At 44.2% G+C, this 12,928-nt stretch overlaps 1 protein-coding gene across 1 annotated transcript in view; it reads left to right on the plus strand.

Annotated features, from left to right (window-relative positions):
- The window catches only part of Setbp1 (SET binding protein 1), a 314,925-nt gene that overhangs the window by 14,009 nt on the left and 287,988 nt on the right, over window positions 1-12,928 (plus strand). Inside the window, exon 2 of the mRNA XM_040741556.1 lies at window positions 6,547-7,176. Within this exon, the coding sequence (XP_040597490.1) occupies window positions 6,712-7,176 (465 nt within the window). The 5' untranslated portion in view covers window positions 6,547-6,711. The remainder of the gene's footprint in view (window positions 1-6,546; window positions 7,177-12,928) is intronic.

Here is a 12,928-nt window from a genome sequence, read left to right on the forward strand (position 1 = left end):
AAGAGGCAAGGGTGTTACCCTCAAAGTTCTTAGTGTCTAGTTGGGAAGATAAGACTTAAGAGTGGCACAGTCTTAACTGGTGTAGGAAGTGCCAGGAAGGACATGTTATGTGTCACAAAAGCACAGAAACAGAATCCAGACTTAAACAAAGAAGAGATATTTGATCTCACTTTTTGCTTTTAACTCAGGAAGCCTGGATGAGGGTCCAAGGTTGCATGAGAATCTGCTACATGTTTCATCCTGTGATCATAGTAGATATGAAGAAGGATGAATAGTTCACTACCCTATTGCCAAAGTTAGTCTGTCTCTTGCTAGAATCTTACAAGAGAGTTTTCTCCAATTGTAGGCCAGTGAGTATAGGAAAGAACATGATGATGGGATAATACTAGGGACAGAGAATGGAAGGAAGAACCCTAAACTAAACCTTACAAGACCATGGAAACCAGGATCATTAAATGGAAAGAAATAACTAAGAGAATAATTGCAGAAAAAAGAAACCCTAAAACATTCGTAATCTGGAGATGATCTACATGGTTCTTGGTGTTACAGAAAAAGCCAGGGGAGACCGACAGAGCCACACTATAATAAACGAAGGCAAACAACATAGCAAGGAGCCACACTATAATAAACGAAGGCAAACAACATAGCAACTAAGCCATAAACATATTGTCTACCCAGAAAAAGGCAATGCCTAGTCTACCTCTATTTTCTACTGAACATTCTGAAGAGTTTTGAGGCAAGAGCTGTGATCTGGAAATGATGTAGTCAGGCTAGTGCTCTTTCCCTGCCAACCAGGAAGGAGTCCCTGGCATTGTAGCAATGTGTATAGAAGTGCAGGGAGGAGAGCTGAGGGTGGAAGGGGACAGGAAGCACTGAGGACCTGCCTGTGTCTCCGACTGTTTGCCTTTAAGAACCCGTGAGGTGTGTGCTTTTGAAAACTTTATTGCTAACCTAAGAAGGACAGAGACTATCAACAAATCCATGTAAACTATGCCCCATTGAGGGAGATAAGAAAGACAGCACTTGTCCATATTGTTGCTGAGGCTCACAGGGATACCTAAGAGGCAGAGGGAAGTCCATAAATCATATTTTTGACTTCAATTGAATATGCCAAGGGCTTTGTATGGTTCTGCCATTTTGCATATTTGGAAAGTAGTAGTCAGGATGGCAATAGCCAGAATATAGATGGTGATTTGGGAGCCAAGTGAGCAGGGGAGGTGCATCAAATTGGGAAGCCAAGCTCAGTTTTTCATCTATGTATTTGGGTCAATGCATTTCTTGAATGTCTGTTCTGTGCTAGATGCTATGCTTGGACCCTAGCGTGGTAAATGGACCAAATGCAATGGATGCCTGCTGTTAGGAGACTCTGGAGCTCTGTAAGGAGAAGCTCCCTTCAGATACAGATTAAGAAGCACCCTGTGGTCAAGGCACTGTACAGGCTATGTGTATGGAAGGAAAAATCCGAGGCACTGGTTTTCAGACCCCAGTACATCCAGTACCTGGAAACTGGGAAAAGTCAAAGTTCCCTGACCTGCCACCCGTACCCTGGCTCAGTATGTGCAGCTTGAGAATTGACATTATTCCCACCAGGCTCAGAATAAGTAAGAGTCTCTCAGGCAGCAGATTTGGAAAGGAGGGAGGAGGTATTGTTTAGGATGCCCCTGAGTATAAGCCATGTGGGTTTTCCCTGGGCACTAGAGAAATGCTGCTGTGGGTTCAAACTGTTCAATTTGAAGAGTCCCCATAGGCCTACAGCTGAGCAAAGCGAAGAGTGTTACATCGTTGTTGAGCGAAGTGTGGGATCAGGCACGCAGAGAGACTTGTCCGGCTGGCATTTCATTGCCTCTGAATGCCAGAGCAGGAGTAGAGACCCCATTGCCACACTCTGGTCTCATTGTGTGCGTTCTAAGACCTCTGGGGCTTCCTTGCTCTACTGTTTCTTAGGGCCTGCTGAAGACTTATTTCCCAGGCCACTTTTATTGTCTCAGTGCCTGCATGACAGCCCTCCAGGCAGCCACAGAAGGGTCAGTCTGTTTTGCACTGGAGGCAGGGAGGCAAGTACAGAGTGTTCATTGTGTGCCGCCCTCTCCGCGCCAGCCGCCAATTGCAGGAATGTGAACAGGTCAACACGCTTTCACCTTGCCTGGGCTCTCCCAGCTCTGAGAGTGTGATGGTGCTCATATGTGTGTGCTGGCGGGGCTTATCACAAGAGGACTGGAAGTTGTCTCCCCGGACCCACCACAGAACTCAAACCGTGTGTGTAGGCGTGCAGGTATGTGCTGAGGTAACGGAAGAACAGCCCTTTGTGGGCACGGGAAGCCAACAGACAGCTTAGTTTCTGTGCTTTTGAAAAGTTTTTTTTTTTATTTTAGAATTTTTAAGGTGATGGGTTCATGTGGGCACAGGGTCTGGATCTCCAACCCCAGCATAGTCAGAAAAATTAGGCTTCTAGGTGGGTGGAGCTGATGTCGAAGAATGACTTTGAATAGCTGTCAGAGGTGAATGCATTTCCATTCAGAAACGGCTTCCAGCAAGCTCCATCTCAGGATGGAAATGACATTCAGTGTGAACATTATTCAACTGTGGCTGGCCTAAGCTTGAGACTCAATTGCTGTTGAATTAGCAAAATAAGATGTATGTGCTCAAAACAACTAGAAGGCAATGCAAGACAGATACTTAGGCAATCTATACAGCCAGGTGAAATGTAAGTCAGGCCGGAGAGTGAGTGCTGTTGCCAAGAGTTTGTAAAATTGTCACTATGGAGATGCAAACATTGGGGAATAACCTGGAATTATGGGAAGGTTCAGGGTTGTTTCGCGTGTTAACTTTTCATTTATTCCTTCGTGGTGTAAACTTTTAGAGAGGACTGATCATATGCTTGGGGATTGCATGGATCGATGACAGACAGCAAATGCAGGGACTAGTTCTATGAAAATGCCAGTGCAGAAAGAACTCTGTGGAAACATGTTTGAACTGAGCAGTAGTCAGTTCCACTTAGTAAGCAACATTGTTTGAAACTAGACTCTTATGTGAGAGACCAGGATGGTAGGTCCTGAGTGGATGTTTGTAACTTGGGAATGTTTGAAGCGGCCTTATTATTTCATCTACAGTGTGTGTTATGAGAAACTCCAGCTGTCCCCCAAACCCCAGCTGGTCTGGGTCTTCAGAAAAGCACAATCAGATTTCAGCTGGGGATCAACTATCTGTTTAGTATTAGGGTTCCTAATCCTGTAGTGGAATCAGGATTGCACTGCCCTAAAACAAGCTTTGATAGAGTTCCTTCCCCTACTGACTTCCCACTACCTCTAAGATGAAATCCAAACTCACTGGTGTGTCTGTCATTCAAGGATTCCATGATCCAGCTGTAACCTTTTATTTGCTGTACTTCTCACTAGTCCTACTTGTTGCCACACCCCTTAGTCACACGTCAGTTTGCTCTATCCTTGACACAATCCTACATGTTCCTGGCGCACATTCTGCCATGTGCTGTACTGCCTGTACTCTGCTATTGTCCTTCTTTACCCCATTCTTTATTTCTTCTCATGGTGTAGCTAAGTGCGGTATGTGCATCTGTTTGCATGTAGGCAAGTGTTTGTGTGAGTGTGTATGCACGCATGCATGTATGTCTGCCCACATGCAACTGTGTGTACATGTGTGTGGAAGTCTGAGATTGCTATCATAGGTCTTCATAGCCAGTTCAGTCCTGGAAACCTGTTCTCTACTTCCCGAGGCTAGAATTACAAGCAAGCCACCTTGTGCTGGAGTGGGTTCTGTGAATCTTAATTCAGGTCCTCTGGCTTATGGGTCAGGCATGCTAACCATCCCTAGTGATGAAAATCCATCACGCTAGTGCTATTCCCACGGGGTCTTCTTCTTTTTTTAAATAGTTGTCCAAGGTCCCAGCAAGAGCCTGTGCTTTTCTTGTAGCTCTCCTGTGCTGGTGCCATATCTCACCTGCATTGGTGCCGTGGCTCTCCTGCATTGGTGCCTTAGCTTTTCTGTATTGGTACAGGAGCTCTCCTACTTTGCTGCTGAATCTCTCCTGCACTGGTGCTGTAGCTCTCCTGTGCTGGTGCTGTAGGTTTCTTCAGAGTTGCTTTTCAAATCTCTAATCAAGAATGTGATCCTCTTGAAGCAAAGGATATTTTCATTGTTATCTTAGGATTTTCCGAGGAATTGGGAAAACGCTTATTGAATTAGATTTTCATTTTTGTGAATCTCTCACTGCTGTATCTAAATAATTATTGACTCATGTAATTAATAATTTAAAATCTGAAGCTAATCAGTTTTAAATGTGAGGCGCTTCCTTAGTAATACTTATATACCCATGTCATATCCAATCTTTTATTTGTAGTTTGTGTTTCATCTTCTCGCAGAATCTGCCCGCTCTGGTTTGAGGTCCAGATAGATTGCTAAGAACTTCCGAGGAAGTCTTTGCCTTATCTTACTCCTGTATCAGCACATTTGCTTGAGGGTAATAGTTACTGGCCAATTAAAGTATAATATTGGTGATTCCTGCCTAAGGGAGTAAGCCTTGGGCATTGCTGTCCTTAGGGGTGGGAAGTGACTTCCGAGCTGGAGTATAGACTAAAAGAAGCCTACTGGACTCCCCCTATAATAAGCAAGTCATGTCCTAAGGCATCTTGATACCTTAGGGTTCAGCATTGATGTCTGTCCCTGGATGTTGATTTGATAAGACTATTGCTTGTTTGTTTGGAAATAGGGTCTGTTTAAATGCTCCTGGCTCTCCTGGAACTCACTATGAAGCCCAGCTGGCTTTGAATTTTTGATTTTTTCTGCCTCAGTTTCCCAAATACTGAGATCACAAGCATATGCCACTGCAGGGAGTTGACTTAAATATGATATATAAAAGCTTTTTTGAGACATTGTTTCTCTGTGTAGCTTTGCAGCCTGTCCTGGAGCTTTCTGTATAGACTAGGCTTGTCTCAAACTCACAGAGATCCACCTGCCTCTGCCTCCTGGGTGCTGGGATTAAAGGCATACACCACCATTGCCTGGCTGTGTGACGTTTTAGAAATATAAGCAGGGCCCGGCTGAGAATACAGTGGTTTCAGAGCCAGAAGCCACACACTCAGTTGTCAGGTTCCAGTTCTTAGCTGTTCTCAATGTGTCCTTACAAGCCTCATTGGGCACACTTGGTAGGCACTTGGTAGGATGACCAGTTCTTTAAACTGATTGGATCATAGGTGGAAACAGAAAGTGTGCAGGAATGTTTCCTGCTGGCAGCAGGGGCAGTGCTCAGTGGGTAGGAAGGACGGACGACTCAGAAGGAAGGAGACCCCAGCTAGAAGACATGGCAGTTCATATATCTCTGGGATGTTAGGCTCTCTCGTGGACAGCTGGGCTTGCCTTTGGCTTTTGCAATTATGAGTCTGAACTAGGGAATAAATTAACTAGGCATGGGGTAAGTAAGAGGGAAGGATAGTAGACTCATCCTGGGATTGTCTGGAGAAAGCCTGATTTTTCTCTTTTAATCTTGGAGGGAAGAGGGCAGAGAAGATACTGGAAAGATTCCTGACTCTTTCGATGGCTTGTGAAATGTTGCTTCTCTCTCTCTTTCTTTGTTATTCTGTTATGTGGACAAAAAGGTCTTTCTTCCAAGATGCAAGAATGGTTAAAATTGTATAAATGCATATTTTATACAAGTGGCAGATGATTAGATACCTTATGTTTCTTTGATACAATCATTTAAAAGTCTGCTTTGTATTAATCCCGGTGCTGTTAGGAATTTCCTATTGAAATGTTTTGGTTTTCTTATCAGCTCTCATTTCACAGAGGTTTAAAAAATTGCCAGGTGTATAAAATCCCAGCATTTGGTAGGTTGTGTCAAGAATATAGCCACAAATCTGAGTTCTGTCTGAGAGATACAATGAATTCAGGCCAGCCTACACTACAGAATGAGACCCCCATCTCACAGAATGAAAGATAAAACCCCCAAAGCAAATGAAACAAACTAGTAGAAACAAAAGCTAGAAAACTTTGCATAATGGGGATAATGTGTGATTTGAGTAAGTGAAGGTCAAGAGCCAGGAGGTAGGTAGACTAAAGGATACCTGTCCTCTAGAAAGGGAGTCGGGTGGGCGGCTTCTCAGGGGCAGTGGAGAATGTTGTTCATTTTGCAAACTAGTCCTCAGATGGAAGAGCGGTAGTGACAATAGCAGCTACCCGGATACAGTTCCTCCAGACCTGTATCAGCACTGAGTTTCCTTTCATTGTAGTTGGTTTTACTAGTGTCAGGTCCGCGGTGACTTCAGTGGGAGAAACCTCCAGTTGTTGCTGGCTGAGGTCTCACCTCTCATCCTTATTGTTGGGCCTGCAGCTGTAAAAGTAATAATAGCCCATCATGACGGCATGTGTGGGTATGCTCCCCTTGTGCTCTAGGATAATTCAGTTTCGATATGGGAGCTTTCGTACTGATTTTCTGATACTGTAGGCATGTGGGAAGGACTTTAGAAGCTGGGATTGCGTCTTTTGGGGTCCAGTTCTTTCCAGCCATAGCCACTTATCTCTGCTTCTCAATTGCAGATCTGATCTCTTCTGAGCACTTCACCGCATCTCCGTTCTTGGGACGTTGAACCCAGCAGCTGGACTACTTTGTTCTTGGAATTTTGGGTGTCCTCTCTTTCCATCTTTTCTACTTCCCTTCATCCCTTCTCCCTCACAAGAACTCCTGAAGACTGTAGGATTATCATGGAATCCAGAGAAATTTTAAGTAGCTCCCGGCAAAGAGGGAGCGAATCAGAATTCCTTCCAGGCTCCTCATCTAAGTCTCCAGCAGCTCCTGGCTGTCCAGGAGAGCCTTTGAAAGGCATTTCCGTGGGTGGAGAACGCATGGAGCCAGAGGAAGAGGATGAATTGGGTTCAGGACGCGATGTGGATTGCAACTCTAATGCAGACAGTGAGAAATGGGTGGCTGGAGATGGCTTGGAAGAGCAGGAGTTCTCCATCAAAGAGGCCAACTTCACCGAGGGGAGTTTGAAGCTAAAGATACAGACCACAAAGCGGGCTAAGAAACCCCCCAAAAACCTGGAGAACTATATATGCCCCCCTGAGATCAAGATCACCATAAAGCAGTCTGGGGACCAGAAGGTGTCTCGTGCTGGGAAAAATAGCAAAGCTACAAAGGAAGAAGAAAGAAACCACTCCAAAAAGAAGGTAGGAAATTGTGCCTTGCAAGTTTGGTTTGGTTTCTGTTTCTGCCACTCTCTCACCTACTTTAAAGGTCAATTTACTTCTGAATATATTTATCTGTGAATCAGCCTCTTTGATAGAATGTTTAGGGCCTGTGGTCGAAGGCTCTGATATAATATGTATATGCTGAGTTGGTCATTTTATATTTAATACTCACCTAGGAAACATAAGATACTGGGAAATTACGACTTGGGAGCATACCCTGTTGGTTGAGCAATAGTCTACATGCCAGGTCAGCCAAGTCCTGCAAAAATTTGAGATGTGTTTTTGTTTTGTTTTCATCTTAACATTTGCATCTGTTCTCATAGCTGGTCAGTCAGAACAGTCAGAAGTGTCACTATTGGTTTCATTTGTTAGTGTTGTAGGTCTCTCTGAGGTGAATGCTCTGAGAAGCCCTGTTTTCATTGTGACAGAGAATTCTGTAGGGTCCCGAGATAGTTACCCTGGAAGCAAGCCATTAGAGAGCAATGCTAGAGGGGGCAACTAGAGAAGGTGAGTGTCTAGGGTACAACTGGCTGATGCCTGGTCTGAGACGTGGTGAGCTTTAAGGCTCTGTGTGAAGTGAATTTGGTTCACTGTCCTAGTAGATGTCAAACACAAGCACGCAGATAAAGGTGCTTGGTAGTATGAGTTCCTTGGGAATGAATCAGTCTATATTTTTATTGAACTACTGTGTGTGTGTAGCGGGGTTAATTAGTTACCTTCCTTCTGGGGATGAATATGGTACTCAGCCTCAAATAGCAGAAGACTGACCCAGTCCAGAAACCTTTTGCCTTCAGGACTCTTCATGGCCTGGGCATGGCTCTGAAAGAAAATCTTGTTGATAAAGTTTTTGGGTTCAAGTGATCGATATTAATCAAGTTCTTTCTTTCAGCGATGTGCAATTATTTATGTGTGCTAGATGTGGTGTAACAACTTGGAGTGGCACAACAGTGCTCTGGAATGTTCCTGTCACCAGTGGCCATAAGGGCTTCACGGTATTCCTTCAACAAAACGAGTAAAGGTCTTAGGAGCAGAGCGGTGGCCATGCTCATGGCAGGTGTTTACACTGGTAGTTTGCACTGAAAACCAGAGACATGTGAGCCTGCAGAAGCTTTTCTCAGGCATCACAGTTCCTCACTGTTGGCTCGACAAGTTTGTCCTGTGTTTAAAACTTCATCCAGAAGCCCCTCTATTCCAGGAAATGAGGACATTTGTTTCGCTGCTGCTATGGTATCATTTGGGGACACAGAGGAACACTGTTGGCTTCATTTGCCAGAACATGTGGGTCACACACTTCCCTCCTCCCATTACAACTTTGCAGTGGTTAATGAGTTCTCTGTTTTGAAAACAAAGGTTATCTTCATACCTGATAGGAACTTTTGAGTCACTTATAAAGTGACATTGTTGCTTTGGAGTTGTGTGTCCCCAGCTTTGAAACTGACTGCTGTTGTCTCTGACCACTGAGGTGGCCCAGTTCTTTTTTTGTTACTGAACTGCCTGGGTGGAGGTGGTGTGGTGTGGTGTGGGGTGCGGTTGGGATATGGGGTATCTTGGATGATATCTCTCTGTTCCTTCCATACTGGGATTTGAGTAGCAGTTCACAGTTTGGGTGTTCAACCCCAAATGTAGTCTAAACCAAAGTGTGAATGAGGCTAACCATTCCCATCCAGGAAGCATGGTGTTTTTGTTAGAAAGGAAGATGAAATGCCTTATTTGAACATGTGGTTTTTCTCGTGTGGTAAGCATTTTTATGCCACACTGTTAGAAGGAGTGGAAAAGAAGGGGGGGGCAGATTCCAATTTGCAGTTGTATTTTATGATGTCACTGGGATGGAATAATTTATAAAATATTTTAGCTCTTACACGTTTGCTTAATATTTTATATCTGCATCTTTTCTACATTCATTCTCATTGAAAGTTGTTACTTTCCAGGAATGAGCATATAAAGTTGGGAGCACGAGGTTGTGATTCCTTGATAGATGACAAGAACATTCTCTTATCTCTATTGGATTAGAATGCTAACTTTATTACACTTCAAATTCCTGACATTTTGCAGAGATAAAGCAAAAACTGAAGTTGAGGGTACGTGTGAAAATCTTGCTTGTTGTTTGTATGGAAAAATTCAGTGATGTGCACTTGCAGAATTTACCTTAAATAAATCAGGAGTATGTGATGGGTGACAGGGACAGAGAAAAGATGGAGATAGTCTCTTGTGACTAACAGATTGGTACCTATTTCTGAGATCTAGACTTTTGACTATTTTAGAGGAGTGAGCCCTGTTTTGAAAATGTGTGCATAGACTTGCCACTAAGAACCAAGTCCTACTCTAGGAGGTGCCAATAGGTCACATGGACCTGGTCCTTGAGTGGGTGGAGACGTTTTCTTGGGGGCATTTGGATTCCTGTTCTGACATTGAGCAAGGGTTGACAACCACAGCCTGTGGGCAAAGTCCAGCCTCCTTCCTGTTTTTCTACAGCCCACGCACAAAAATTTTTTTTATATTTCTGAAAAGATTTTTAGAAATCAAAGAAAGGGAAATATTTTGAAGTATTTTAAACTTCTTTGAAATTCAAATTTCAGTGTCCATAAATAAAGTTTTAATGGAGTGAGTCCAAGAGCACTTGATTACATTTTGTCTGAGACTGCAATGGCAGAGTTGAGCAGCTGTCACCCTGACACTGTGGCCTGTAGAGCTTCAACTGTTTACTAACTGGGTCTTAATACAAAATGTTTCAGGCAGAGGAGAAAGCCCAGTCAGTAAAGAGCTTGTCAGGCGTGCATAGTCTGCCTTTGGATCTCAGAACCTACATTAACAAAACAAAACAAAACAAAACAAAAAACCACATTGTGTCTGGTATATCAGCAGTCCTGCCTCCTACGAGGTGGAGAGAGGAAGGTGGCTGGGGCCTCCTGGACAGCTAGTCTTGCTAAACTCCAGGTCTAGAGAAAGACCCTGCCTCTGAAAAAAGTAAGGTGAAGAGCCATTTCGAAAAGCACGTGCTATCAGTCTCTGACTTTGGGTACTTGCACTCGTTACCCCTTTTCCCAAAATGTTTCCCTCATTGACTGACGGGAAGACAGGTTTCAGGATGGCAAGGGTTTTGTTTCAGTTTGGTTCGTTTCGAATGACTCAGGGTTCAAGTCTGGAAGCTGGCAGAAGTTGATGGTTACAGTACCTTCTTTTATTTTCAAGAAGGGATTAATAGTTTGTTCAGGGGATTGTTGACAGCTGCAGGCAAAGCTAAGTTCGATTGGGTTCCCCTTGATTTTCTGTTTTAGAGGAGGAATGCTCCCTGGGAGAATTGTAATGTGATGATAACCCATCACAAACACTCTCTTTACTGTGTTCATGGCCATTACACATGGTCTTCAGCTTTGGGATGATGATGAGGATGTCTGGTATTCTGTAGCACTTTCATTCCAAATTTTGAAAGTAGGAACTGACCCTCCAAACTGGAGAGCATTTGTGGATGGTGAGTGATTATCATCACTTCGATGGAAGAACTCACAGAAAGAGCATCCCACTGTCGCAAGGCTGATGAACTTATCTTTTTTTCTTTTATTATTAATTTATTTTTTACATTCCAATACCAGCTCCTCCTCCCTCCTCTCCTCCTGCTCCCCCATCCTCCCATCTGCTCCTCAGAGAGGGTAAGGCCTCCCCTAGATGTCTACTAAGTCTGTTCCATTATCTTGTTGGGGCAGGACCAAGGCACCTCTCCACCCCCTCCCTGCACCTCTGTGTCTAGGTTGGGCAAGGTATCCCTCCATACAGAATGGGCTTCACTGAGTAAGTTTTCTAAGGAGTGCAGTGACCTAGCATAGGGGTCTGGATGGCCTTCAGGAGACGCCTCATGACCATCGGCTCATGAGAAGTGTGAAAGCAGTGTTTGGTGGTTGTAGATTCTCACAACATATTTCCAGGGCTTTGCAGAGAGATGGCAGACAAGTGCCTTTTTTTCTTGTCAGATCACCTACTCGGTTGCATCTTAAAGTTACTCATGTCAGTAACATCATTATTTGTGCTTGGTCTGGCTCTGTTTCAGGCCAGTCAATAAAAACAGCAGAGACCATGAAGATGATTCTCAGAGGCAAGTTCCAGTTCAAAACACACATGAGGCTAGGCACTCCAGTCACTGACAGATCGGAGGATTCTCTCAGCTCACAGCTAAGCAGCTCTGTGTGAAGACACGGGATTAGAGACACTGGTCTAAATTCAACTGCAAGAGAAGGGGTGGGGCGTCCTAGACACAGTCACTCCGCTGGCTGCCAAGTGGCTCTGTTTATTTGGATCTGCATTATAACTTCGCTGAAGCCCAGTTTCCTCGTCTGACAAATCTAGATGAAAATGTCTACATGATGTAACTTGAGAGACTAGGGGGAATGGGTAATTTATTTCAGCACATGTCATCGTAAGAGTTCTGATTTATTGAGTTGCATAACCTGCTAGTCTTCTATTGGCTGATTGGCTTGGAGTAACCTTCCTTGCCAGCCCCTATGACAGATCACGCCTGTAAATATTCCTTGAGAGAGGAAGATACCATGGGTTTGGATTGCTTTGAGGGAGCATGAGCTAGACAGGGTAAGGTCCTGGTATGCTCTAAAGCTGATGTCTGTAGTCCTTGAACAGCCATCATTCCTTTCACACCAGCTGGACCACATTTGAATGCATTTTCTTTATTTCCAAGCATGGAAGAGGGTATATAAGGTAGCTTCCTGATGAATTTAAGTGTTATTTTCCCATAGGGCTGTTATTAAATTTATTTGTCTTTCATGCAAATATAACTTCTATTTCATGATTTTTGACATAATTTCATTCCCCCTCCTGGCTGTTTAAATCAGGAGAAATCATTCCGCTAGTGCCAAGGACTCCTACCTCCTATTATCAGGTGTCCCCTGTGATAAAGCATATGCATAGGACTCATCCTTGGCTACCATCATGTGTCTGGGCAGATTTTGTGTTGTTTTTTAAGTGCAAATCTCTCCCGGAAAGCCTTTGCTCACTCATCCTCATACAAGGCCTCCTTTTTGTCAAACACATCAAGTATGGGAAATGAAGTTCGGTGTTATGGATGGAAAGCAGGGATCATATCAGCTTGAGAGGCATGAATGGGTTTGTTTGGAGTCTGTAAGCGTAACACCAGCAGAAGGACTTGCCATGAGTAAGAAGGGGTATTTGGGGCCTGGGATGTGGTGCAGATGGAAGAAGGAGCACTGTTGGGTATAAAGCGAGTGCAAACAAAGATGGTCTCCTCCAGAGTTACCCACCTTTTCTGGAGTAGGTGGGGTGGCACATTTCTCTCTTGGCCATGGGTTTGCTGAGGAGGTGAGGAATGGGTGTCTGTGGGCTGCTGGGCAGAGGCTGTGACTGCCAGTCACCTCAGCTGAGACTTCTGAGAGCTGAGTGTCTGGTCACTGTTCCTCCTTCTAGTCTGGTCACTGTGAACATCAGCTTGAGTCCCTCTTCCTGCTGTGCCTCAGGTGCCCCTCTGTTGCCATTACTCTGGAGCACGCCTTCTCTTGTCTCTTCCTATTGTGGCTTGTTTGAGCATGGGAATGTAGTGTTTCCAACTTCTGGGTCTCTGATTCTTCTGCCTCCACAGCTGCACCTGACCAGCGGGGCAGGTCCTGCCAGCATTTCTTTGTAAAAGGCTGAATTTATCTTCTTGATTAATTATTTCTGACTACGCTTATTTATTTATCGTCTTAAAGTAACACGTTCCTATTTATTCATC

Source organism: Mesocricetus auratus, unplaced genomic scaffold, assembly GCF_017639785.1.
Source record: "Mesocricetus auratus isolate SY011 unplaced genomic scaffold, BCM_Maur_2.0 Super-Scaffold_6730, whole genome shotgun sequence".
In the NCBI taxonomy this organism is placed as follows: Eukaryota; Metazoa; Chordata; class Mammalia; order Rodentia; family Cricetidae; genus Mesocricetus; species Mesocricetus auratus.